This window comes from Epinephelus fuscoguttatus, linkage group LG17 (genome assembly GCF_011397635.1).
Source record: "Epinephelus fuscoguttatus linkage group LG17, E.fuscoguttatus.final_Chr_v1".
Taxonomy (NCBI): domain Eukaryota; kingdom Metazoa; phylum Chordata; class Actinopteri; order Perciformes; family Serranidae; genus Epinephelus; species Epinephelus fuscoguttatus.
The window spans coordinates 844,457-870,716 of record NC_064768.1 but is presented as its reverse complement, the minus strand read 5'-3'; the positions used below and the strand labels follow the sequence as shown (position 1 = coordinate 870,716).

Genomic DNA, 26,260 nt, shown 5'->3' with positions numbered 1-26,260 from the left:
TGGGGTACCACAGCAGGTGACCAGGATGCCTGTGTTGGAGATGGCTCTGGCGTCTGCTGCGGTGGTGGTGAACCTCTGTTTTGTGCAGGTGTGTGTAGAGGTATTAGATGCTGACGGTTTCATCTCACCACCCACTGAGGTAAACCCACCAAGTATGAGCTCGGAGTGGTGTGGTGCTGGAGTACAGTTCCAGATACTTTCGCGTTGGTTTCCCATACCTGCTGTCCTGGTGACAAGTCACTGAGAGCTTGGGCACGGTGACGCCTGTTGTAGTTCCCAGCATCTGCCAACTCCTTCTCCTTTTCTTTCCTGGTGAATGTGACACTGTCAGGCAGTGCAGGGTCCAGCTGAGAGAGAAGAGTCGGCACCGTAGTGCGAAGACGTCGGCCCATGAGGAGCTGAGCCGGACTGTATCCACTCTGGAGAGGTGTGGCCCTATAGGAGAGTAGAGCCAGGTAGGGGTCTGTTGCCTTTTTCAGGAGGTTTTTTACAGTCTGGACTGCCCGTTCTGCTTCACCATTACTCTGCGGAAATCCCGGGCTGCTTGTGATGTGCCTGAACCCATATGTAGCTGCAAAGGAAGTGAAGACTTGTCCAGAAAACTGTAGCCCATTATCCGACATCAGGACCTCCGGGATGCCATGGCGAGCGAAGATTGACTTCAAATGAACAATGATGTCTGTGGACCTGGTGTGAGATAAGTGTGCAATCTCAACATACCTGGAGAAGTAATCGACAACAAGCAAGTATGTTTTACTCCCCAGGACAAACAGGTCTGTCCCCAACTTTTGCCATGGTCTTTCAGGGCGCTCTGATGGCATAAGTGGCTCTTTGGGATTGTGTCGCTCCTGTATGCATGTCCTGCAATTGAGCACCATTTCGTTCACTTGCTGGCTGAGTCCCGGCCACCACACAGACTGACGTGCACGTGCTTTACACTTCACTACACCAAGGTGTCCTTCATGTAGTTTAGTGAGAACGTCATTCCGCATTGCTGAAGGTATTACGAGCCGTGTGTCTTTCAGCAGTAAGCCGTCTTTCACTGTGAGTGTAGCTCGCTCTGGCCAGTAGTTTTTCAGCACTGGTTCCTGTTTTGCATGCGCTGGCCATCCTTCTGTGCACAGTGTCATGATGCATGAGCAGACACTGTCGGCTTTCAGCTGCTCTTTCAGATTTTCCATGTATGATGAGCTGACAGGTAGACTTTCAATGACACAGTCCACGTAAATGTTGGTGCTCTCCATCAGCTCCTGCTCATCAGTGGACATGCATGATTTCACAGGTGAGCGTGACAGTGTGTCTGCTGTCCACAGTGACTTTCCTGGTACATGCTCGATGGAGTATGAGTAGCGCATCAGCCTCATTCTGAAGTGCTGTATTCTTGGTGGCAAAAGATCCAATGCTTGAGCTCCAAGCAGGCTGAGAAGGGGTTTATGGTCGGTCTCCAGGCAAAAATGCTTTCCTATGAGAAAATCCCGGAACCGTTCGCAGGCCCATGTGAGGCCCAGGGCCTCCTTCTCTACCTGTGCGTATCGTTGTTCGGTTGGGGTGAGCGACCGGGAAGCATAAGCCACAGGCCCACCTCTGGAGAAGAACGCCCCCCAAGCCATATAATGATGCATCAACAGATACTTTGGTGTCTCTGCCTGGGTCGTACATGGTGAGCACAGGAGGAGAGGATAGAGCTTTCTTTAGCGCTGCAAACGCTGCTGCCTGGTCCACATCCCAGACCCAGCAGTTTTTCTTCGAGAGAAGGTCACGGAGCGGTTTATCTTTTTCCACTAGCTGGGGAATAAACTTTCCCAGCTGGTTGACCATACCGAGAAAACTCCTTAACTCACTCACATTTGTGGGCTCTGTCATGTCTGTGATAGCCTCTGTCTTTCTTGGGTCAGGGCGGACGCCTGCAGTTGTGATGATATGGCCCAGGAAGGCTACCTCACTCTTGGAGAGTTCACACTTGTCCACATTCAGTGTGATGCCTGCTTTTTCCAGTCTTTGTAGCACAGCATGAAGTCGAGCGTCATGCTCTTCCTGGTCCCGCCCCCACACCAACAGATCATCGATGTGGCAGACCACACCTTCGAGCCCCTCTGTGATCTCTGCCATCCTGCACTGAAAATGTTCGGACGCAGAGGCGATGCCAAACGGAAGACGGTTAAAGTGGAACCGCCCGAAGGGTGTTATGAATGTAGTGTACTTGGCTGATTCCTCTGTTAGTGGAATCTGCCAGAACCCCATGTTGGCATCCAACTTGCTGAACACTTTTGCTCCAGTAAGCGTTCCCAGGCTCTGTTCCACTGACGGCAGAATGTACTTTTCACGGCACACATACTCGTTCAAGCCGGTCAGATCCACACACAGCTGCACCTTTTTCCTGTCCTTTTTGGGCACGACCACCATGCCGGCACACCAGTCTGTCGGCTCCTCCACCCGGCTGATAACGCCCAGAGCTTCCATGCGCTGGAGCTCTTTTTTAACTTCGCCCACCAGAAGTAGTGGAATCCTCCTGGGGTTTTGACAGAATATGGCACAGCACCAGGCTTGAGCTTGATGGTGTAAGGTTGCTGTAGCATGCCTAGCCCGCTGCACAGCTTAGGGTAACTTGTCTTGAGGGTCTCCATGTTTATGCTATCGACACGGATGAGCAAGCCGAGAGCTTTAATGGCTGGCAACCCAAGCAAAGGCGTACTCAGGTTTTTGACCACATCGACCTTCTCCATGGTCTGCTTGGCCCCTTTCCTTAGCACCAGTCTGGCGAACCCCGACACCTACAGAGGAATCCGTCCTGGGCCAAACAATGGTTTTTCTGGCCTTTGGAGAACCGGCTGCTGTGTGTTGAAAAAGATGTTGTTAAACTCTGTCTGTGACACAGCGGTGACATCTGCCCCAGTGTCGAGTTTGAAGGTGATATTTTTGTCCATTATGTCTATATCAGCAGTCCACGTACTGACATCTGATGTCACAGAGCCCAGAAAGAAACTTTCCTCCTCTTCCTCTATACAATGCACAGCTTTTCCAGCACGGCACACACGCTGGTAGTGACCCTTTTTCCCACAGGAATGGCACTTGGCATCATTAGCAGGGCACTCATGTTTTGGGTGAGGTGTGCCACCACATTTGTAGCACTGGGAGCCTTTTTGGTTTTTGCTCTGACTGCTGCGTGGCTTTGCTCCGTTACTTTTGAACTTGTTGAATTTTGGCTTTTCCTTTTGCTGTTTGCCTTTAAATACTCTATCCACAGAGCATACATCCATCTGTTTTACACCACTGGCTTCGCTCCTCAGTGTGTTTTGCTGCTTTTTGATTTCCTCCGATTGCCTTGCAATATTAATGGCTTTTTCAAGTCTAAGTCTTTTTCCATCTGCATGCGTTCTGAGAATCGTGTGTCAGCCAGTCCAACCACTATCCTGTCCCTGATTAGCTCATCATGCAATATCCCATAACTGCAGTGCTCTGCTAATGTATACAGAGCAGTGACGAATGCATCGACAGTCTCATTTGGCTCCTGTTTGCGCATATTAAAGCGTGCACGTTCATACACAATGTTCTTTTTCACTATGAAGAATGACTGGAAGCCATCTCTTACTTTAGTGTACTGGCACTGGTCTGCATCACTGAGCTTCAAGCCTCTCAAAACATCATCCGCTTCGTCTCCCATACAGTAAATTAAGGTATTCACCTGGTTTTCTTCAGAGCTTGCTGATAAGTTGCTTGCTTGACGAAGTCTTTCAAATCTTCTTATCCATTTTGTCCACTCGTGCGGCTTGGAAAAGTCGAAGGGCTCCGGTGGCTGAATGCTAAACGTAGCGCTGGGTGTGCTAGCCATCCTGCTAGCTCCTTCCCCACTGTGCTCGTCTTCTCTGTCACTCATTTGCCTTGCTCACCAAAACTCCTCTTTTTCCTCCCAGTTGGACCTTTTCCCGTTCGGGTTACAGTTTCACAGCACTTCTGACACCATGTCGTGTTCTTAAAGCAATATTTAAAAAAAGTAATAAGTTCGTCTGGCCACTGTGCAGTACGCAACTCTGTTTATTATTTTCTTGCTCGGCAGTCACCCTCGACAATACAATACAGCCTGACGCCACAGCGCCCCCACATGGTAACATGACTCAAGAACTCCCATAGCAATAAACCATACTATGAATCAACATACAATAACACCACAAGGAGCACAGAAAGGCTATTTTCACTCCCATTCTTTGTGTTTGCAATCTTGTAGCTTTCACCACTTTTCCACCTTTCACTTCCTGTATTATTTCATCCACTGTTATAGCTACAGGTACATCATAAATAACACCTCTAAGCTTTGCTGTTTTGTTTTGTTTTTGTTTTGTTTTTTTTTACCAATCAGTGTTTCTGCTTTATCTCTTTGCAGCTCCTTTTCAGTTGCTTTGGTCAGTTTCAAAGGCCATTCAGTTTGTTCATCTTCCCTCATCAAACTGTCCGATTTAACTTTTTTAATCATGTCACCCTGCTCCAAATCAGAAGCTGCCCTTCCAGAGCTGATGCTCCTATCTTTCATTCATTCATTCATTTTCTAACCGCTTCATCCTCTTGAGGGTCGCGCGGGGGCTGGAGCCTATCCCAGCTACATCGGGCGAGAGGCGGGGTACACCCTGGACAGGTCGCCAGACGACACATAGAGACAGACAACCATTCACGCTCACATTCACACCTACGGACAATTTAGAGTTACCAAATAACCTAGTCCCCAATCTGCATGTCTTTGGACTGTGGGAGGAAGCCGGAGTGCCCAGAGAGAACTCCCGCTGACACGGGGAGAACATGCAAACTCCACACAGAAGGGCTCCCACGCCCGGGATCGAACCGGCAACCCTCTTGCTGTGACGCGAGAGTGCTAACCACCACACCACCGTGCCGCCCGCTCCTATCTTTCCTTTTCCTAATTACATCCTGCCATGACATACAATCATTATTACTGTCTCCATCCGTACTGTCTCCCATGATGGTTATATTCAGGGTACAGTTGCTGCAAATCCGATTCAAATTTTCGCCCGCTCACCAACACCAACACAGCGTCGCTCCTCTTCTTCTTCTTTTAGATGTTAATAGTAAACTAGGTACGTTCGGCGCATTGCTGCCTCACTCTGTTTACACTGTTCATTACACCTTAGTCAGCTCCTGTTGGCCTAAATCCTGGGGTGCAGGCCTGTTGTATGGAGAAAATCAATGATTTTCATGGCAATTTGGCTTTTGTGTTGGGTCTCCCCCGACAGAGTCCTCTACAGCACTTAATTTCTAATGTCTTACATTACTCCAGCACTTTAACCCCCAATGTCTCTACATCCATTACTGTCGTCTATCACAACTGATCACAACCACAACAAGATCTATGTACTGGACTCTGCATTGCTACAGGCTAACACACTATTCACATACCTCATACAGCCCCCTCTCCCCCATCTGCTTGTTAGCTGGTTGCACCCAGAAACACGGCGTAAAGCATATACATACTTAAGGCACTGGAGGCAATATGATGTGTGCAATACTTCTGTTATGTGTCGCTGGCCAACTCTATACTGCAACAATAAGACTGTTAACATCTGGCAGGGGGACTACCAATGTAAATCAGCCCCTGGCTGCAATTAGGTGCATCTGCATTTTCTTTTTTCTTATCTTTAAAAGAAATGTTTATTGATGTACACTGTCCCTTCTTAAACAAATAAATGTATTGTATTGTATTGTATTGTATTGTATTGTATTGTATTGTATTGTAATGTAAGTACATCTCCACTCTCAGCTTAGCCACTTCCTCAAACAAGAGCTTCCTTTCTTCTGTGTACAGTTGGCACTGGAGCATCACATGTTGGACAGTATCTATCACTCCATCACACCATCCTGGTGTTTCCCTAGCAACAGTAGCCCACTCCACAGTCCAAAGTGCCCCAGCCTGAATCTTGTCAGCTAGATTTCATCTTCTCTGTTTAGTTTGGCAATACTGTGTCAGTTAGCCCAATTGAAAAAAGATGCCCAGCCTCATGTGACAAGAGTGTGGAGGCAGTTCCTGGATGATGAAGGCATTAATGCCAATGACTGGCCCTCTCTTTGCCCTGACCTAAATCCAACTGAGCACCTATGAAACGTTATGTGGGTGCATCCAATACATAATTGAGCAGAATATATGAATGCACTATACAAGAGAGGACAGTGCTGACTCTATCTGCTAAGGGGACTTGGGTCCTTTAGAGTACAGGGGGCACTCCTGAGGACCTTCTATGACTCGGTGGTGGCATCAGCCATCTTCTATGGAGTGGTTTGCTAGGGCAGCAGCATCTTTACAGCTGACAGGAAGAGACTCAACAGACTGATAAAGAAGGCCACCTCCATTCTGGGATGCTCTCTCAACCCGGTGGAGGTAGTGGGGAAAAAGGAGAATGATAGCCAGGCTATCATCCCTTATGGACAACATGTCCTTCCCCATGCAAGACACTATGACAGGACTGGGCAGCTCCTTCAGTGACAGACTGCTTCAGTCGCAGTGCTTGAAGGAGAGATAACGCAGGTTCTTCCTTTCTGCCGCTGTCAGACTATACAACCAGCAATACTCCCAGTAGACCACAAATATGAAAACTACTGACAATCAATCATCCTTCTTGTGCAATATCTGTATCTGTATACACAAACTTCGAAATATCTACACTTGATACGCACAATAATGAAAATTCTACCACTCAGCCTGTCTATTTATTATTATATCTTGCTTTTATTTTTAACTGCTTACAATCCAAGCACTAAGGTACAATATCAGTATTGTAAAAATGTGCAATATCTGTACTTCCATCAGTCAATAATGTAAAATCCGCGATTCGGTCTGTTTCTTCATAACATTCTGTTTCTTTTTAATGCTTCCTTATTATATTGCTTTGTGTTTCTAAATTGTTTGTTTATTATACCGCTCTTGTTTTTGTACAGTTTACTTATTTTCCACACTTCTATATTGCTTTGTATTTTTTTTTCTACTGTTTGCACTATCCCTTTGCTGCTGTAATGTTGCAAATTTCCCTGCTGTGGGACAAATAAAGGATTATTTTATCTTATCTTATCAGACACCGCCAAGTACCACTGCAGACTGTCCACAAGCTCACTGATGCCCTGATCCAGGTCTGGGAGGATATCCCCCTGGACACAATCCACTGACTCATCATCAGGAATATGCTCAGACATTGTAATGAGTGCATACAGGCACACGAGGGCCATACACACTACCGACTTACGAGTTGCCATGATAAAGTTCACGCATTGATCATTTTATTATTACCCTAAAACCTTTCTTACCCTAAAAGTAGTTATGTTAACTTTGATTGGGTAGGCCTACACCTTACACAGTCTAATAAAACAGCCCTGCATAAATCCTATCATATATGTTCAGTTATTGACAGCTCCGTTCATATCAATAAGGGTTCTAAGTATTGGTACCTCTCTCAGTGTGACACAATACAATTCAACAGCACCACAAACTACAGCTTCCAAACTAACCATCCAGGTGAATCAACACCTCTTTCACAGTTTTAGCAAAAAGTAAACATTATAACCTTAACACAGGGAGAATTTATTGCATAAGTGTTGTATAAGCTAGACTGTGTTAGTTTTAGCTTGGTGGACAGAGTGAACTTAAGTGTAAATTGTGTAAAAACAGCAGAAACAGCTATATGGAACATAACCTCTCACCAGCATGTTAAAATATCTACAGGACAAACAGACAAAGTACATAAGACTTGACCTGAGTACCCTAAGTGGTAGTGTAGTGTAATGTCTACTGAAGTGTTTATACTACACCTTTAAGTTGAACTTTAAAGACACGTGTTGAAGCAATGTACTCTGTGCACTGAGAAGTCACACACTGGTTTATTATTTTATGTATTCCTATGACACACACACTCACTGAGCATTTAAGTATTGTGGTGGAGAAGTACCAATTTCATCATCATTTCTAAAAATAGCATGCATGAGGATGGGCTCAGAAACACTGGTGGAAAGTTAGGGGAATTACAGCTTGTCCTGATATGACCCTGGTAAGAGAAGGCGGTCTTAGACTGTCCAGGAAAACATTACGAGTACAAGTAAAGAGGCGGGGTTTAGGATGAAAGGAGAAAAAGTGAAGACTCAGCAGAAATATGACACCGTTATGGTGGTAGGATGACACCGTTATGGTGGTAGGATGACATTGTTACGGTCAGAGCCAAGTGGGAAGGATTAAGAAAGAGACAACTCAGCAGAAAATCTTCACAATAAAAACGAGTGCGCAAACAAAGAAATTTCAGTCTTGCTCCGGAGTTTGACTCATTGAGTTGTATTGTGCTGATGCCTGCGTGCACAATAAAACTCAGTTGCATCTGATTCTACGTGTCTCCAGTGATTTTTTTACCTCTGAGTATTTGAGTTTTTGATATCTAGACAACTTAAAAACAAAATGCTTCCAGCTACGGCTATCAGGCATACAAAAGCCAAACGAACAATGCTGCCATGATGGTAATCTGTGTGTATTCACTGGAGTTTATTGACATTTACAGAAACCACAGGATGAGGTCTGGTTCTGGAAGGAGAGCACTGAAGACTGCTGAGGAGAAACACTGGGTCATTTACATGTTCCACCATAAACTATATTACTGATTCTGGCTTCCAATACCTAAGATAAGACTTGTAGAATGTTGTTTATAGATTCGATTCAAAATAATACATTTACAGCTATACAATCCCAAATGCTCCTAATATATGACACTATATTAGTACAATGTACTATATATGTACAATCTTCAGACATAAAAACAACATCAGCTGTACTGCACAGAGTTGTAACATCATTTGCAAACTTGTGACACAAACTGTAAATTTGGAAATATCTGTTTGTGTTTTGTACCGATTTGCAACTTGTAAACAGATGTTTAAAGTATTTCATTTTATAAGGTTGAATACTTTATATGATTTCCTTCCTGATTCATTATGTTTATAAGCAAAACATACAAACAGTAGAGATATAACGATTACATCCAAAAAAAAATCAAAGTATAACTGTGGAGCCTTCAGGTCAGGTTTCAGCCAGTAGCAGTACATGGTGGACACAAACTCTTACTGTTTTCTTTATATAATGATATTACAGTACAATGTCCAAACAGACTTCAAATAAGGTGCTGCTGAGTGACTGCTACTTCCTGTTCCAGATGGAACCATCACTTTATCCCACAAATAATACTGCATTAGATCTGTACATGCAAATCTCAGTTTCAAATGCACAGGCATTACAGGGATATGTCCATGAGACAGATTTCACCTACACGCACATATTACATACATATTACATATGACAGTCAGTGTTCATTCTTGTGAGTTGTGAAATGTTAAAACAAAAACAAAACACAACTTTGCTTAAGGTCCACTTACTGCTGTAACTTAAAACTCCACAACAACTGAGCATTAAGCTCCGTTTGTTGATAGAGGTCATAAGATGCAGCTGAAATTCTATTAAGTACCCAAATTGTGTTTTTTTTTTAGTTTATATTCACAAGTTATCTTGTGTAAATAAGAGATCAAGTTATTATCCAGTTTGCAAAAAAAGGGATATCATCTTCTTTGCACAAGATAACCTCATTTGCACAAGTAATTATCTAATGTGCACATGATTAAAAAAGATCTTTTCTTGGATATGGGGACTCCATAAGGAAGTGGACCTTGGTCTATACTGTCATATGTTATATAGTTCAGATAGAGATATGACAACCTCTTTGAAAAGCTAGCATGATGAGAGCACAGTTAGATACACATTTGACTAATGTAGCAATAGTGTGAAAATCAATCACTTACCCAAAGGCTTGCACTACTTGTTGGTATGATCTGATACATGAGATAATGTTTGCAGGAATGATCTTAAACACAGGAATGAAAACTAAAACCACATTTTGCATGTTAAATCATACACAGAATAGAAGGCACAGTGACGAACAAGTACATCTTAAAACAACATCAGAGAAAGGTTTCAAAACCAAAGTCTTATCTTACTATTATATAAAGGTTTAAATGTCTGCGCTCTCCATGAGGGGGCAGCTTTATAAGGCTGCATTTGGACAAACCCCAGCCCTTTGTAAGGGAAACAGGAAAATGAACCAGACTGAAACATTCATGAACAAGTGCACTATGGAAGCTGAGCACTGCCATGATTACTGATTGGTGTTTTGTTTTGTTTTGTTTTTATGCCTGAGATCTCAATTTACTAGTTACTATTAATAATAATCTTGAGATAAACTGTTTGGACTCGACCACAACCTAATTCTCTAGTAATCTGAAGATACAGTGGTGCTTCTAGATCTTATAATACTACTATAATAAGAAATTGAAATATAATAATATAATAGTAACATTATGTGTAAGCCCTCTTCCTTTCACCTCAGTCTGTTCTCCCATTAAGCTATTCCAGTGAACCAGCCTGCACAATACCAGAGCCTCCCCAAAATGGAATGCAGACATCATTATTAAATTCACCTGTGCTTTTCCCACTATGAAATGACCCAAAAGTATCCAAGTGGAAGCAAGGATAAGAGCTGGGCTGAGGTCCAATACTCCAAAAATTACTTTTTGTTTTTTACTTAAACAAATGACCTTAACCGAAAATGTCATGAGGTTGCTCAGGAAAAGACAACCACAGTACGAAGAGAATCTGACTGAACATACACTAGGCTACACTGAACTGACAACAGTTTTCTGAAGATGGACTGATAAAAGCACATCTTAGGGTACTCACCCCATGTGTTCTTACCATTTTGTTTTATGCAGGCTATATAAACATGAACAAGCAGGTGAAAAATATGACTTCCATTTCTACGCTTAGAATTAAAATAAACTAAACTAGAATACAGAAGATTTCACCTGAGTGCCCTAAGTGGTAGTTACGCCCCTGGTTGTGCACAGGATGCTGAATGTGCATTGATACTATTAATGTTATGTAAAAATTAAAATAAAATATAGCCGCGAGCGGCAATCTGCGGGTTCTAACCTGTTCCGCCCCAAATCAGCCACCGTGACCCTCACCACCCACCGTGACCCTCATCTGCCGTAGTTCAAGACGTTCTCCCCTCTGTCCCTGAAAGCTCCCATGAATACATACTCTTTCCAAGTCACATCTAATTTTTTTATCCATCTAATGGTCTTTGAGATACAGATGTGTGGCATTTATAGCGCCCCCTATAGGTTGATCTCAAAATCTTTTTTTGGGTGTGTTCTTGGTCCCCTTCTGATGATATTTACCCAGGTTTGTGACGATTGGAAAAACGCTTAACATTTTACAGCCGTTATTCGCTAAACCCCGCCCTTTCCAAGGACACTTTGCGTGACGGCAGCCGTGTTTTTTGTCCGATCTTGCACATTTATAATAGAAATGAGTGTCTCGGTCCCCCGATGCCTCATACCAAGTTTGGTGTTGATAGCACAAATATTTCAAAAGTTTATTCATTTTACTGTTTTTAACAATATTAAAATTAGCAAAAATTCTGTAAGGGCGGCATTCATGGTGCAAGAGGCTTTTTTGTAGAGGACTATCAGAAGGATGTGTGTGTAAAGTTTCAAGTCAATAGCACTTGTGGTGTGGCGGGCAGAGCCTTTCAAGCTTTACGCTCTATGTTATAGCGCCCCCATAAGGCCGATTGGGACCAAATTTTTTGAGCAGTATTTGGATGTCCTTTATAGTCCATGTACCACGTTTCATGTCCCTAGGTCCTTCCAGCTGCTCATAAATTAATAAAACGCAAATTATGACGGTTAATGACGAATGGACCACGCCCACTTTCACCTATGAACATGGCACTCAAGATAGTAGTTAATAGCCACCCCTAGAGCATGCATACCAATTTTGGTGAAATTCCATCCAATGGTTTTTGAGATACAGATGTGTGGCATTTATAGCGCCCCCTATAGGCTGAGCTCAAAATGCTTTGGTAGGCAGCTTCCAAGTCTCATTGTGGACCTACCCACCAAGTTTGGTGATGATAGGTCAAAGGGTGGGAGTTATGGCCAATCAATTCTAAGCTCCGCCCACAGCGAAGATTCATTGGTCCGTGGCGGCCATGTTTTTTGACCAATCTGGCTCATTTGTAATAGAAATGTGTCTTGTCATCCCCCAAAGCCGTGTACCAACTTTGGTGTTGATGGAGTCAAAATTGTAAAAGTTTATGTCATGTTACTGTTTTTCAAATTATGCAAATTAGCAAAAATTCTGTAAGGGCGGCATTCATGGTGCAAGAGGCTTTTTTGTAGAGGACTATCAGCAGGATGTGTATGTAAAATTTCAAGTCAATAGCACTTGTGAAAGCGGCAGAGCCTTTCAAGCTTTACACTCTATGTTATAGCGCCCCATAAGGCCGATTGGGACCAAATTTAGAGCAGTATTTGGATGTCATTTATAGTCCATGTACCACGTTTCATGTCCCTAGGTCCTTCCAGCTGGTCATAAATTAATAAAACGCAAATTATGACGGTTAATGACGAATAGGCCACGCCCACTTTCACCTATCAACATGGCACTCAAGATATTAGTTAATAGCCACCCCTAGAGCATGCATACCAATTTTGGTGAAATTCCATCCAATGGTTTTTGAGATACAGATGTGTGGCATTTATAGCGCCCCCTATAGGCTGAGCTCAAAATGCTTTGGTAGGCAGCTTCCAAGTCTCATTGTGGACCTACCCACCAAGTTTGGTGATGATAGGTCAAAGGGTGTGGGAGTTATGGCCAATCAATTCTAAGCTCCGCCCACAGCGAAGATTCATTGGTCCGTGGCGGCCATGTTTTTTGACCAATCTGGCTCATTTGTAATAGAAATGTGTCTTGTCATCCCCCAAAGCCGTGTACCAACTTTGGTGTTGATGGAGTCAAAATTGTAAAAGTTTATGTCATGTTACTGTTTTTCAAATTATGCAAATTAGCAAAAAATCTAGTAGGCGGAGCTTAATGGTCCTTGAGGCTTTTTTGTAGAGCACATTGAGCTGGACCTGTGTGTCAAATTTCAAGTCAATCAGACTTATGGTGTGAGGGGCGTGGCCTCCCAAAAAAGTCATTTTTAAGCCTTAATTACAGCGCCACCATGTGGCCGACTGGGCTCATATTTTAATAAAAGTTGATGCACATCATTTCCAATCATTGGGCCAAGTTTCAGGTTTCTGGCTCATTCCAGCTCACGGGAATTTCAGCTCAAGCGGCAGACAACAAAAAATAATAATAAATATAGCCACGAGCGGCAATCTGCGGGTTCTAACCTGTTCCGCCCCAAACCAGCCACCGTGACCCTCACCACCCACCGTGACCCTCATCTGCCGTAGTTCAAGACGTTCTCCCCTCTGTCCCTGAAAGCTCCCATTAATACATACTCTTTCCAAGTCACATCTAATTTTTTACCCATCTAATGGTCTTTGAGATACAGATGTGTGGCATTTATAGCGCCCCCTATAGGCCGATCTCAAAATCTTTTTTTGGGTGTGTTCTTGGTCCCCTTCTGATGATATTTACCCAGTTTTGTGACGATCGGAAAAACGCTTAACATTTTACAGCCGTTATTCGCTAAGCCCCGCCCTTTCCAAGGACACTTTGCGTGACGGTAGCCGTGTTTTTTGTCCGATCTTGCTCATTTGTAATAGAAATGAGTGTCTCGGTCCCCCGATGCCTCATACCAAGTTTGGTGTTGATAGCACAAATATTTCAAAAGTTTATTCATTTTACTGTTTTTAACATTATTAAAATTAGCAAAAATTCTGTAAGGGTGGCATTCATGGTGCAAGAGGCTTTTTTGTAGAGGACTATCAGAAGGATGTGTGTGTAAAGTTTCAAGTCAATAGCACTTGTGATGCGGCGGGCAGAGCCTTTCAAGCTTTACACTCTATGTTATAGCGCCCCCATAAGGCCGATTGGGACCAAATTTTTTGAGCAGTATTTGGATGTCATTTATAGTCCATGTACCACGTTTCATGTCCCTAGGTCCTTCCAGCTGCTCATAAATTAATAAAACGCAAATTATGACGGTTGATGATGAATAGACCACGCCCACTTTCACCTATCAACATGGCACTCAAGATATTAGTTAATAGCCACCCCTAGAGCATGCATACCAAATTTGGTGAAATTCCATCCAATGGTCTTTGAGATACAGATGTGTGGCATTTATAGCGCCCCCTATGGGCTGAGCTCAAAATGCTTTGGTAGGCAGCTTCCAAGTCTCATTGTGGACCTACCCACCAAGTTGATGATCGGTCAAAGGGTGTGGAAGTTATGGCCAATCAATTCTAAGCTCCGCCCTCAGCAAAGATTTATTGGTCCGTGGCGGCCATGTTTTTTGACCAATCTGGTTCATTTATAATAGAAATGTGTCGTGTCATCCCCCAAAGCCGTGTACCAAGTTTGGTGTTGATTGAATTAAAATTGTAAAAGTTTATGTCATGTTACTGTTTTTCAAATTATGCAAATTAGCAAAAAATCTAGTCAGGCGGAGCTTAATGGTCCTTGAGGCTTTTTTATAGAGCACATTGAGCTGGACCTGTGTGTCAAGTTTCAAGTCATTCGGACTTATGGTGTGAGGGGCGTGGCCTCCCAAAAAAGTCATTTTTAAGCCTTAATTACAGCGCCACCATGTGGCCAACTGGGCTCATATTTTAATAAAAGTTGATGCACATCATTTCCAATCATTGGGCCAAGTTTCAGGTTTCTGGCTCATTCCAGCTCACGGGAATTTGAGCTCAAGCGGCAGACAACAAAAAATAATAATAATAATAATAATAATAATAATAAACCGGTACAATCTTAGAAGGGTTCTACCCCTTCGGGGTTAGAACCCTAATAAAAAAAAATAGCCAAAGGTTTACTAGAATTACAGCTGCTAGAAGTTAGAATTAACTAGAATTACCGCCCAATGGTTGTATGCCTCCATGTACCAATCAAGTTTCTCAAGTCTTCTGTTTCTTCACACACATTTTCCTCTTGGCAGAAGATCTATACATTCAGTACAGCTTCAAGGTGGACACCCAACATTAGTGTCACCAATTCAGTATCTGACCAAGTGTCTCTCCCTCTGCTTCTGAGATATGACAATGAGTAATGGCCAGAAAATTGTTCTTGCGCAATAGAGTGTGCCAGGGCTGACATCAAAACCCGGAAGTTTAGCATCGCGCTGGTTCCTGGAAGAGAAAGTGAATGTGATTTTTGCATTGCGTTTTGGATTATGTCAGAAAATAAGCTCCGTGGCTAACACAAGTTTATGATACTTACAGGTTTTGTTCAGCGAGATAATCTTCACATATGAACACCTTTCATACCGCATTTTAAGCTTAAATGCGATCGCCAGAAGTAAAAAGCTAAAGGCTTTAACGGACTTCATGACTACTCCACGGTCGCATGACTCTTGACGTCACAGCCACTAAGCTTTCAACTGATTTCGGCCGCTTTATTTTAAAAATATTGTATAATGGGGAAATCGGACTGTTTAAGCTAAATAAGAAGCTGTAATGGCGGACTGCCAGCACTCTCGCCTGTTCGGGGGTGATAACGTTTAATGTCCCAGACAGGGTTTGTAGTCGTATTGAGCAACTTGTTAGCAACCGCCTTTTTTTACGACACATAAAAGCTTCAAAATCCACAAGTAGGGTATTTACTTAAATGTTTTATGTCAATTCAATCAATCAATCAATTTTATTTATAAAGCCCAATATCACAAATCACAATTTGCCTCACAGGGCTTTACAGCATGTCGTAGAACAAAACCTGAATCTCGCTTAAGCTTTTGTTAACCACAGACCTTATTTGAGGCATTTTACCAAAATCCCATTCAAAAAACGTATTGACTTTTAGACGAGAGAACCGGAAGTGCTAAAAGCGCTAACAGAGTTCCGGGTTTACTGGCACACTCTATCCACCTTATTTTTCACAGAAACACGGAGGCAAAACACAACGCAGCCAGCTTCCATTTTTTTGTGCGACACTTCCGGTCCAGCACTCGTACCACTGTGTAAATAGGAATCGCCTTGTTGTTTACCTTGCTGAGTTTAGCTATATATATGTATATATCACATTTTTCACGTCACTATATCACCGTTTAGACTAATCTAATGTTTGTAAAGGCTATAAACACAATGACTGAACAAATATTAGTATTTTCTCTGTGTAATTAATAACATTGTTATCGTAGATTAGCAGGGCTAACCGTTAGCTGTTAGCCTTTAGCCATGTCTGTAATAACTCACTAAACTCAAAGTGGCCCGTAAAAAAAATATTTTCTCCAGCGGATGTCTTACAACATGATTGAGCTAATTGGAGTAGTTTCATGTCGTATCTGACAACAGGAGGCTTTTAACGGATGACGATCCTGATGTTAGCTTTGCTGCTAGTGTTAACGTTAGCTGTCCCTGTCAGCTGCAGCCACTGATGCTTTCTAGACATTGTGATTTCCCAAAACTGAATAAATACCACACATAGCAACACAAAACTGCTTTGCTAGCTCAATCCTGTTGTAACGGCTGGATGGTTGATGTGTACATGCTGATTCAGGTGCTATCAGAGCCGATCCGCGCATCACTATGGCTTAATGATCAACTCAGTCAATTAAAACAACCCGTCCTGTGTTAGGAGTGTATGTCGCTGACAGAAATAAAGAAAGAAAAGGGAAAAAAAGATAGAAAAGCAGCGTACACCTCACATATTTATTTCTCACAGTTGCGCACACGTTTGGCTGGCATGCAGAAGCACCGTCTGTGTGTCGAGGGTGCGAGCCGCAGCTTCAGCTGCTCAGGTAGAGAGGCTGTGTAGCCCAGTGTTTTTTCGCTGATTCGGTTCTGCAGGTTCTCTGCTGGTACACTGGAGACGGGGATCAAGCAGTTTGTCTCACTCGGGATAGATTGTACTTTTTTTGGTTCATAGTTTATGATTGACGTGCGATTTATTCGCGTTTAGAGGGAATAAATTTCCGTTATAACGGAAACGTGGGCACAGTTATCTATACAAAATACACAGACTAATAACTAACTGATTGACTAACATAAACAACTGAAAATTGAAAAAAAAAAATAGCTTGCACCGTTAGCTCTGGTAAGGGAAAGCATGAGGGAAAGCGGCTGACCGGAAGTCACGCACAAAAAAAACGGAAGTTGATCACTATTTACTTCCATGTTTGAAAATAAGGTGGATATTAATGGTGCGCTCCAGGCAACCCGTAACTCGTGTTTTCACAACCTGTAACCCGTAAAAGTGCACTGGAACGGCAGTCAAACCTGTAACTTCCCACCCGTGAACTCATACCAGATCGATGTACTCCCAGTTATGGTTTCTGACGTCACACAGCCCTCTAAACCAATTACCTTACTCCTCTAAACAACAATGGCAGCCCTGTGGATGCGGTGTTGATGCAGGTGATACATGGTGAGAAATAGACATAAAATAACCCTAATATTAACGCATATTGGCAGCTGCTCTAACAGCTGGTTTCTAGTGCAAGAATAAATCAATACAAAATACGTTTCCAAACCCACAGATAACGTAAAAAATAGCCTATAATAGCATCTGTGACCCTATCCTCCTCCGTTTCACTCAAATGAGCAAGGAGCAGGTATCTTTGGCGATAGCAATAATGGGGAAGCACAAACAAACGGTTCGCCATGTTCAACGTTAAACAGGAAGTAACTGGCAGTTTGCTGTGACTTTCCTGAACGCTACAAAGTCGTGACTTGAAGTCGTGACTTACGAGTTCAAAAGCCTGCCTGGAACGCACCATTAGATGTCACAGTAAAGTTGACCTTTGACCTTTTGAATATAAAATGTCATTACTTCATTATTTTATCCTATTAGACTTTTTGTGAAGTTTTGCCATATTTGGCTTAAAGCAACACTTACCTTTCTGGAAATTTTACACTTTTCTGTGTTTAGGTTAAAATGCTATTAATATGCTGATGGCACACTAATATCTAAGTGAATTCCACCAGAAATAAAAACTCATACCATTCTCATATGGTGAGAGGCCTCCGACTGACGTAACCGCTCGCGGCCGCACTTCCCCCGCATCTTGCGGCGATGTTACGCGAGCGATTACGTCAGCTCTAGGCTAAGAGTTAACCCCATCAAACCAGCTGTTCCCAGCGTCCTTCTGGCGAACTTCCGCTTGCTGGACACGAAAATGGATTACATCCGACTGTGGAGATCCACACACTGAGGAGGGAGGGACTGTTTGCTTGTGTTCACTGAGACATGGATGAAAGGTAACATATCAGACTCCGGTGTTGAGCTAACGGGGCTAACACTACGTAGAGCAGACAGGGAGGCTGCATCATCTGGTAAGCTCCATGGTGGCGGTCTGGCAATAATAATATTGACCAATCATGTTTGAGCTGGCTGCAGTTGTTGCCAGGTTAAACGGTCCGTGCGGTGAACTAACGAGGCAGAACATAATTGGCAAACTCACTGCAAACTCTGAATCCATCGCAATGTTTCAGCATATTTACTTATATATAAACGGAAGTTGTAAATGGAAATTTGCCTCGGGGGTCTGCCCCCAGAGGCTGTTCTGCTATCTGCCGGAAGTCAGATGCTGAATACAGCCGATGGGTTCCGAGAATGCGTTTCCACTTACTAGTAACATTAATGCTACTATTGAACGTTAGCACTGTAACCTTATTCTAAAACTCATCAGTCATCACTGACTCTGATTGAGTTTTAAAACTCCGGGGTTACGTTTTACTGTCTTGGTTGTAATGTTACACTCGCTCTCCTCTTCCATGTATTTAACGTTACCTTGCCAACGCCTACGTCTATCATAGAGGTAATGAGGACGTAATGGAGGAGGGGGGAGTAGGCCTTTGGAGGGAGATGGAGTTGCAGAAAGAGGGGGATGGGACTGTGGAGGCATGGATGTTCAGATTTTTTCTAAGTGCTGTGTGAAATGCAAGAAAGGTAAGAGTTGCTTTAAGAATTACTGAGTGATAGCCAAAAACATGATTTGCGAGGTAACACTGACCTTGACCTTTGACCTTTAACCACCAAATCCTAATCAGTTTCTTCTTCAGTCCAAGTGGACACCTGTGTTAAAATTTAAGATATTACCTTAAGGTGTTCTGGAGATAGCGGGTTCACAAGAATGAGACGGATGCAAGATTACAGTAACCTTGACCTTTGACCACTAAAATCTAATCAGTTAATCGCAACCATTTTACTTTTGTGAGTGGTGGCCTATAATACTCTCTTACTTTAATTGCTATTCATATTTTTCACCAGGTTGTCCATGATTATATAGCCTGCATGAAACAACGCTAAGAAGGCACAGGCAGAAATATCTAAAATGCACTTACAGTATTTCATCTTCAGATCACTGTTTATACCACTGCAGAACCATGATAGTAATATCTACTGTCACATCAGAACATAGCCCAGTTTAAGTGCAGTCGGATTCTCTTAAGACCACGGTTGTCTTTTCCTAAGTCCTTATGAATTCTCTGTCACGTCTCCTTAACCTCATGATGTTTCCATCAGGGTCAAGAAAAAGTGGTTAGGAAAAGACAAAGGACATCATGTTTTGACTATTTGACTGCAGCACAGGTCTCTAAAAACCTAGTCAATAACTGATTTGTTAAAAGACTCAAATAGGTCTGGTGTTTTTCCCACTGACAGTCAGTACGTTTACATGATATTAGCCACAGTGAATTTATTGTGTTAGCCTGACTAAAACCGGACTTTTAAAATACAAGTAAACATGTTAGTCTGATTGAAATTGTAATATATTGAATTTCTCAAAGTCGGACTAACACATCCAGATAATGTGAATGGGAGCTGAATATCTCCTGCATGTGCACAGTCAGTCAGACCCAAACTGGCCTAGGTGCTCTGCATATGCTCCACAGTTTCTACCCTGGGCTTTGGCCTTGAAGTCGAATTACATTAAATGTGTAACAGAGGAAGACGCCAGTAACAACATGGCGAAATCTACATCCAGAGCTGTGCATTTTTGGATGGACATAATGTAGAGTTGTCAAAAGCAGTCCACCTTGGTACCAGTTTGCCACTAAATAACCATAGCTAACTTGTTTGTCGATTGTTTGGTCTGTGATGTAATAGGTCAACCAGAAAAAGGTCCAATACTAACAAGCTGAAATGGGACATATCACCACTTACCATAGAGGAGTCGGACATACTTTGGTAATTAATTGATTTCCCACCTGTGCTTGTATACTGGTACAAGGACAGACATCCAATTAAATGGCCTAGTCAAGCTATAAATGTAGCTCCATTAAACTGCATTGAGTTTTTCCCCTGGATAGAAAGCTAATCAACTAACCACAGCTTTGTAAGCCAAATAAAGAATGGGGTTGTTACAGTCCCATCTAGCTAGCTAAAGCAGTGGCAAATAAAATCACGCCCCTTTCCCCACCCCAAATGCACCATGCCACACCACATAAACTGTTCAGGAATGTCTTGATGAACGGGACAAAGAGCTTGAGGTGTCTACCTGGCCTCCAAATTCCTGAGATCCCAATCTGATTGAGCATCTGTCGGAAATGTGCGTACCCCACTTTACAACCCACAGGACTCAAGGACTTGCCACCAACGCCCTGGTGCCAGACACCACAGTGATGTGTCGTATTAAGGGACCAGTACATCCCACAGATGCTCTATCAGATCAGGATCTGGAAGATTAGGGCAGGTCGACACCTTGTGCTCTGTGTCACGTTCCTTGGGCCATTCCTGAGCAGTTTTTACGGTGTAGCGTGGTACACTGTCCTGCTGGGGGAGCACTGCTATTGGGGAATACTGTTGTCAAGGGGGGTGAGGGTACCTGGTCTGTAACAGTGTTTGGGTGGGTGGAGCATGCCAAGTGGCATTCACATGAATACCAAGCCCAGACTACCTCTTGAAGTTCATCGAGAGAATGCCAAGAGTGTGCAAAGCAGTAATCAGAGCAAAGGGTGGCTATTTTGAAGAAACTAGAATATAAAACATGTTTTCAGTTATTTCACCTTTTTTTGTTAAGTACATAACTCCACGTGTTCATTCATAGTTTTGATGCCTTCAGTGAGAATCTACAATGTAAATAGTCATGAAAATAAAGAAAACGCATTGAATGAGAAGGTGTGTCCAAACTTTTGGCCTGTACTGTATGCAGGGAACACATTTTGTTTGTTTTTTTCATGGGGCAAAGGCATCATAGATACTCTCCCAAAGTTAGCTTAATAGAAATATGTATTGTTCACTCCACTTACATACAGATTAGCCAGATATTTATATTTCATATGCAAGTTCGTAAGGCTTGTTATATTCAAAACTCAAGTGCACACACTGTATAGAGTGCACTATTCATCAGTTCGATACATCATTACTATGTAATAAACTGCATCTTGAGTGCCACATCATTGACAGTAACTGTTCAGGGTTAATTGACCTTAATAAATAATCACATTGAGTTTCTTTAAAGCTGCACTAATCAAGATTTTTATATTAACGATGGATCAAATGACTGTGTGTAGCATGAATGCGGTCATTTGTGGTGATGAACACAGAGAATTATCACTAACTCCAAAGCACTACAGAGCTTTCTAACTTCTTCAGCTCACTGTTTTGGTTTTACGGTCCAAAACTCTGCTCTTATCAACTTCATTTCTAGCAGCAGGCAGCTGTTTGAAGTAAAAAGCTCTGAAAATTCCCTGTACACTACTGCCCAACTTCAAATAATTAAAGTTAGTCACTGTTTGCAAACATGTTAGTCATATCAACTTTACACGGTGTTTACAGGTTGTTCCAAAGACTGTGTACTTGTATAAACTGCACTTGACATCTCCTTCACTCTTTGGTTGTTTTTGGTATACCGATTTAGACAGGACATCTTAATACTTTTATCATTTATTTGTACACAGAGCTTGTTGATATTATGTAATTTCCAGCATAGCTCCACCAAACGTGACAACCTGACTGGAGGTCTGATCAGCCAGAATAATCAAAAACACCTATGTGGGTGAGCAGGGCTGCTAACTAAAAGGCTTGTAATGAAGCACAATAGAAAAATTCTTGTTATAACATTGTGACAGATTTAAATTTTTAAGAATGATTCACAAATAAGAAAATGAGCACTAGTGTTAGGAGTCTTTTTGGTGGAAAATAATTAACACAGAAACAGTTACCTAAAGTGCCATCACAGATCCTCTGTATAACTGACAACCTATGGCCTACATAACCAACAAACCAGCATAACCAACCTAAAGATACAGTATATGGAATCTAGGAAATTCAATGCAAACCATGTGATGGAGTGTGTGCAGTACAACTGAAGAAGGTTAATAATGTAGTCAAATAACAGAAAAACTGTTTTGGATGAGGAAGTCTGGAGGGCAGTATGAAGGCAGCAGATCAGTCTGGAGTCCAGACCTGGGGAAGAAGACTTTAAAAATTATGAGGTATATGAACCTGCTGGGCCCAGATACTCCTCACATACGCACGCACGCACGCACGCACGCACGCACGCACGCACACACACACACACACACACACAAAAACATGCATGCATGCATGCTCAGTCCAGCTTCTCCTTGTGAACCAGTTTGGGGGCGTCCACAAAGTCTTGGCCGTTAAACAGGATGATAGTGGCTGTAATCGCACTAGCAGCCCCCCAGAACATCACATAAGCCAGGGTCTCTGTCCAAGTGTCACCTGGAAAACATATTGTAGTCATTTAGTCTGGTTTTCAAAACCACAACTAGAATTACTGGCTCACAATTGTATGCCTCCACACACTAGTTTCTCTTACAGTTTACATCCATGTCTGTGAAAACATGGATGCTTCACACACATCTTCTCCCCAACAGCACAGGGAATCTATACAATCAGCACAGTTTCAAGTTGGACACCCAAGATAAGTGTCACCAGTTCTGACTGGGGCTGGGTATCGCCACTGATTTCCTGAATCAATTCGATTTCGATTAAAGGGGTCCCAATTTGATTCGAATCCTGATAGTGATTCGATAGTGTAACATTTACAAGGAATTATTTTTTAAAAAGAATAAAATCACAACAGGAATAAAACTGAATATTTTATAACTAAATGTTGTTTCTAGAACAGCAATTCAGTATCTGACCAAATGTCTCCCCTTCTGTTCCTGAGTTGTGATGTTAAAAAATGGCCAGAAAAGTGTTTTTACATATTTATTATGATGTTAAAGTGAAGTTAACCTTTGACCTTTTGGATATAAAATGTCATCACCTCATCATTTATCCTATTAAACATTTGTGTGAAGTTTTGTCATAATTAGCATATGAATTCTTGAGTTTTGGCCAAAACCATGTTTTGTGAGGTCACAGTTACCTGACTATCGACCAGGCCAGACTTCAATACTGAGGGTTAAAAGGGTTTTCTTCATAAATTAAATGTAACACGGCATGCCTTAGAGATTAACAAATGGTCATTTGGTCATGGGTGAAGTATTCCTTTAAGTGTCAGCATCTGGAATACTGTCGCCCAACATCTCTCTGACACAAAATGTGCATTCCAGTACCCATACAACCATACTATATAGTATACCAGAATGTATGTCCCAATACATAGTATGTCAATTGCAGTATGCCAAAAATACCAGGATGTTCTACTACATCCAGTCATATTTTGCAGTATGCAAGCCAGCATGCTTTTCTGGCTGTTCTGACGCACAATCCTCTGCACAGATGAAGATTTGTCACATCACCAGAGCCGCCAAGAGATGCCTGCTTGTTGACAGCTGCTTGACAGCTCTCAGAGGCTGCAATAACAGCACATTCAAGTAAGTGATGACTAACCCAATAGTAAAAACAGGAATATTAATTGTTTAAATGAACAAAATAATCATATAGATTACCACCAACAACAGGAAACATCTATGAAAATAACAATAACAGAGAAATGCAGATGTAATTTTACTGTGGTATATGTTATAATCTCCCTTGTATGCAATTATAAGTTAAAAGTTAAACTTCATAAATTGCAGAGTAACAACAACAGCAGATCTCTCCGGATCTGTCTCTGGTGAGCTCGGTGAACGTTTTGCTTTATCACCAAAGTAACAAATATATCACAAAGACGGTCAAAGTTCAGGTTGTACTGTTTATGTCCCGATTGTGTGCATGCTGCATGCAACAGTATGTACTCTCTGAGAGTAGCTGCAGTACATAATAAAAGTAAAAGGCAAAATTATGCATTTTGGAACACACCTAACATCTTGAGGCTCTATCCCGCCGGTTTTGACAGAGAGGGAATGGGTGGACTTCTCATTCAGGAAATACTGTTTGTTTATACTCTTGCTTTATAACTGCATGGTGAAATAATACAGGCAGCAGGGAAGAAAGGATGTTGCTCTAAGTGGCCAGAAAGTCACACTCCCTATCAGGAATTTGTTTATAACCCTACCACCCTGTCTCCACTGCTTTTTGCCACTGGGCCCCTAGTAAATGTTGCTTGGTAAATCTTGGTCTGACTGCAGCTTTAAACTGCAGACTTTTTTACCCCACTGTCAAGTGTGGCCATTCAGAGCGGGTAAAAAGATGCGGTTAAACACCATGTGAAATTTATATGAAGACAAATCTGGCCTAATTGACAGGTTTTCAACTGTAATAGTCCTTCAGTTCAACCCCACAAAAAGTCACTATTTTAAACAGTTCATAACATTTTAACAAGGGAATAAAGTAACAAGTAACAAAACAAAAGAAATAAAAAACTATTAGTTATTGAAAGGACAAGCTAATAGCAAAACTACCAATGATGTTAAGACCTATTTAATCACAAATAACAGTCTCCTGTATCTTAAAATAAATTGTTCACCGAAAAAGATTTCAGCAGTGCTGGCTTGAACCAACATTGACAAAATCAGCGTAGATTCATGAGAGGAGAAGAACTTACCAGCCATGAGAAGACAGACGATGCACATGGAAAATGCCACCAGCATAATGATGGGCAGCTGCAAGAGCAGGATTCAAAGGATCAGACTAACAGTCACATTAACTGCTGCTGCTGAGAAGACAGAAAGTACTGATATACTGACCGTGAGGAACTTCCAGTCCTTCTGCACACGAAGAGGAGTGGGTCCGTCAGACTCATCGACAGCAAAGTTACCCAGAAACAGGTCAATAGAATCCTGAAACCAACAAAACCACAGTGACGCTGTGACTGGATTGATGATACTATTCCAAACCACATTTATTTCTTTACTGGGGCTCATTTCACAGCCAGCTTCACTGCCCCCCCCCCCCTCGAAAATCATGACCCATCCCTAGAACTAGCAGCAATGAAAGCCGACTGTTGCGTCACATCATGTCCTCAGTGCCTTGGCCAAAAAGTTGCGCTTAAACACAGCACAAAGACTACAGCCGAAAGCCAACAAGCACATACATTCTGCACCTGTGTGTGAAATAACTCTCCACACCAGCAGGCGTTGGTCGTCTCTATTCATCATTAAAAAAGGGAACCCGGAAGACGGTCTTGACGCTAGTTAGCCAGTTAGCACATGAATAACACAATCCAATGTTGACAGAACAGAGCACATTTACTGTGTGCCAATGTAAAATAACACAAACCATCAAGAAATGTTTCTGCTAAAGAGCTCAGTGGATGAAGAAAAATAATCTGACTTTATGTAACAAGTTTGTTTTGGTCTCACTCGTTCTGGATTTTAGCTCTTTGTTTACTTTCCTCGATTCTGTTTGTCCTCTCATGCACTGAGCTGAACTGACAATCACAGTGATTTAATTCACAGATGGGCTCTGCCATCGCTGATTCAACATGCTGAATCAGCTGACAATAGCTGACAGGGGCGGACAATGGTGCGTGAAACACCTCAATCATTATGGTGTCAGACGCTCACCAGTGTTAACTCTGTTGATGAAAACTATGATGAAAAGTTTTCGTCAACGACCTTTTTTCCATGACGAAAAGGAGACAATGACAAGCTAAAAATAGATCTTGATGATAAAAACTAAGACAAAATTTAGGTTTCATTTTCGTTGACTAGACTACACGTGACAAACATGTTTGTGGTGGACTATACAGCTAAAACACTCACAATGGAGCAGTGTCAGCCATTGTTGCGAGTTGTGAGCCGTAATTCAGCAGTAAATGATCAGCCATGTGTGTCTGACTGTGGATGGTGAAGCTGTTGAATGGATTTGTGGAGTTTGTTAGTAGCAGCAGTGGCTGTTAGCAGTCAGCTCTGCTTATTAGCCACTGAACGGCAGCGGAGCAAGCAGCCACCAGCCGCCGGACTTCACAGCTGTTGATTC

The 26,260-nt window shown here is 42.3% G+C and overlaps 1 protein-coding gene across 2 annotated transcripts in view; it reads right to left on the bottom strand.

Moving 5' to 3' along the window:
- Positions 1-20,464: 20,464 nt before the first annotated feature.
- The window catches only part of sacm1la (SAC1 like phosphatidylinositide phosphatase a), a 135,722-nt gene continuing 129,926 nt past the window's right edge, over positions 20,465-26,260 (bottom strand). For both annotated transcript variants that reach the window (XM_049601576.1, XM_049601577.1), the window contains 3 exons: positions 25,027-25,119; positions 24,885-24,942; positions 20,465-22,669 (listed from right to left, as the gene is read on the bottom strand). In XM_049601576.1, the coding sequence (XP_049457533.1) occupies positions 22,533-22,669; positions 24,885-24,942; positions 25,027-25,119 (288 nt within the window). In that variant the 3' untranslated portion in view covers positions 20,465-22,532. The remainder of the gene's footprint in view (positions 22,670-24,884; positions 24,943-25,026; positions 25,120-26,260) is intronic.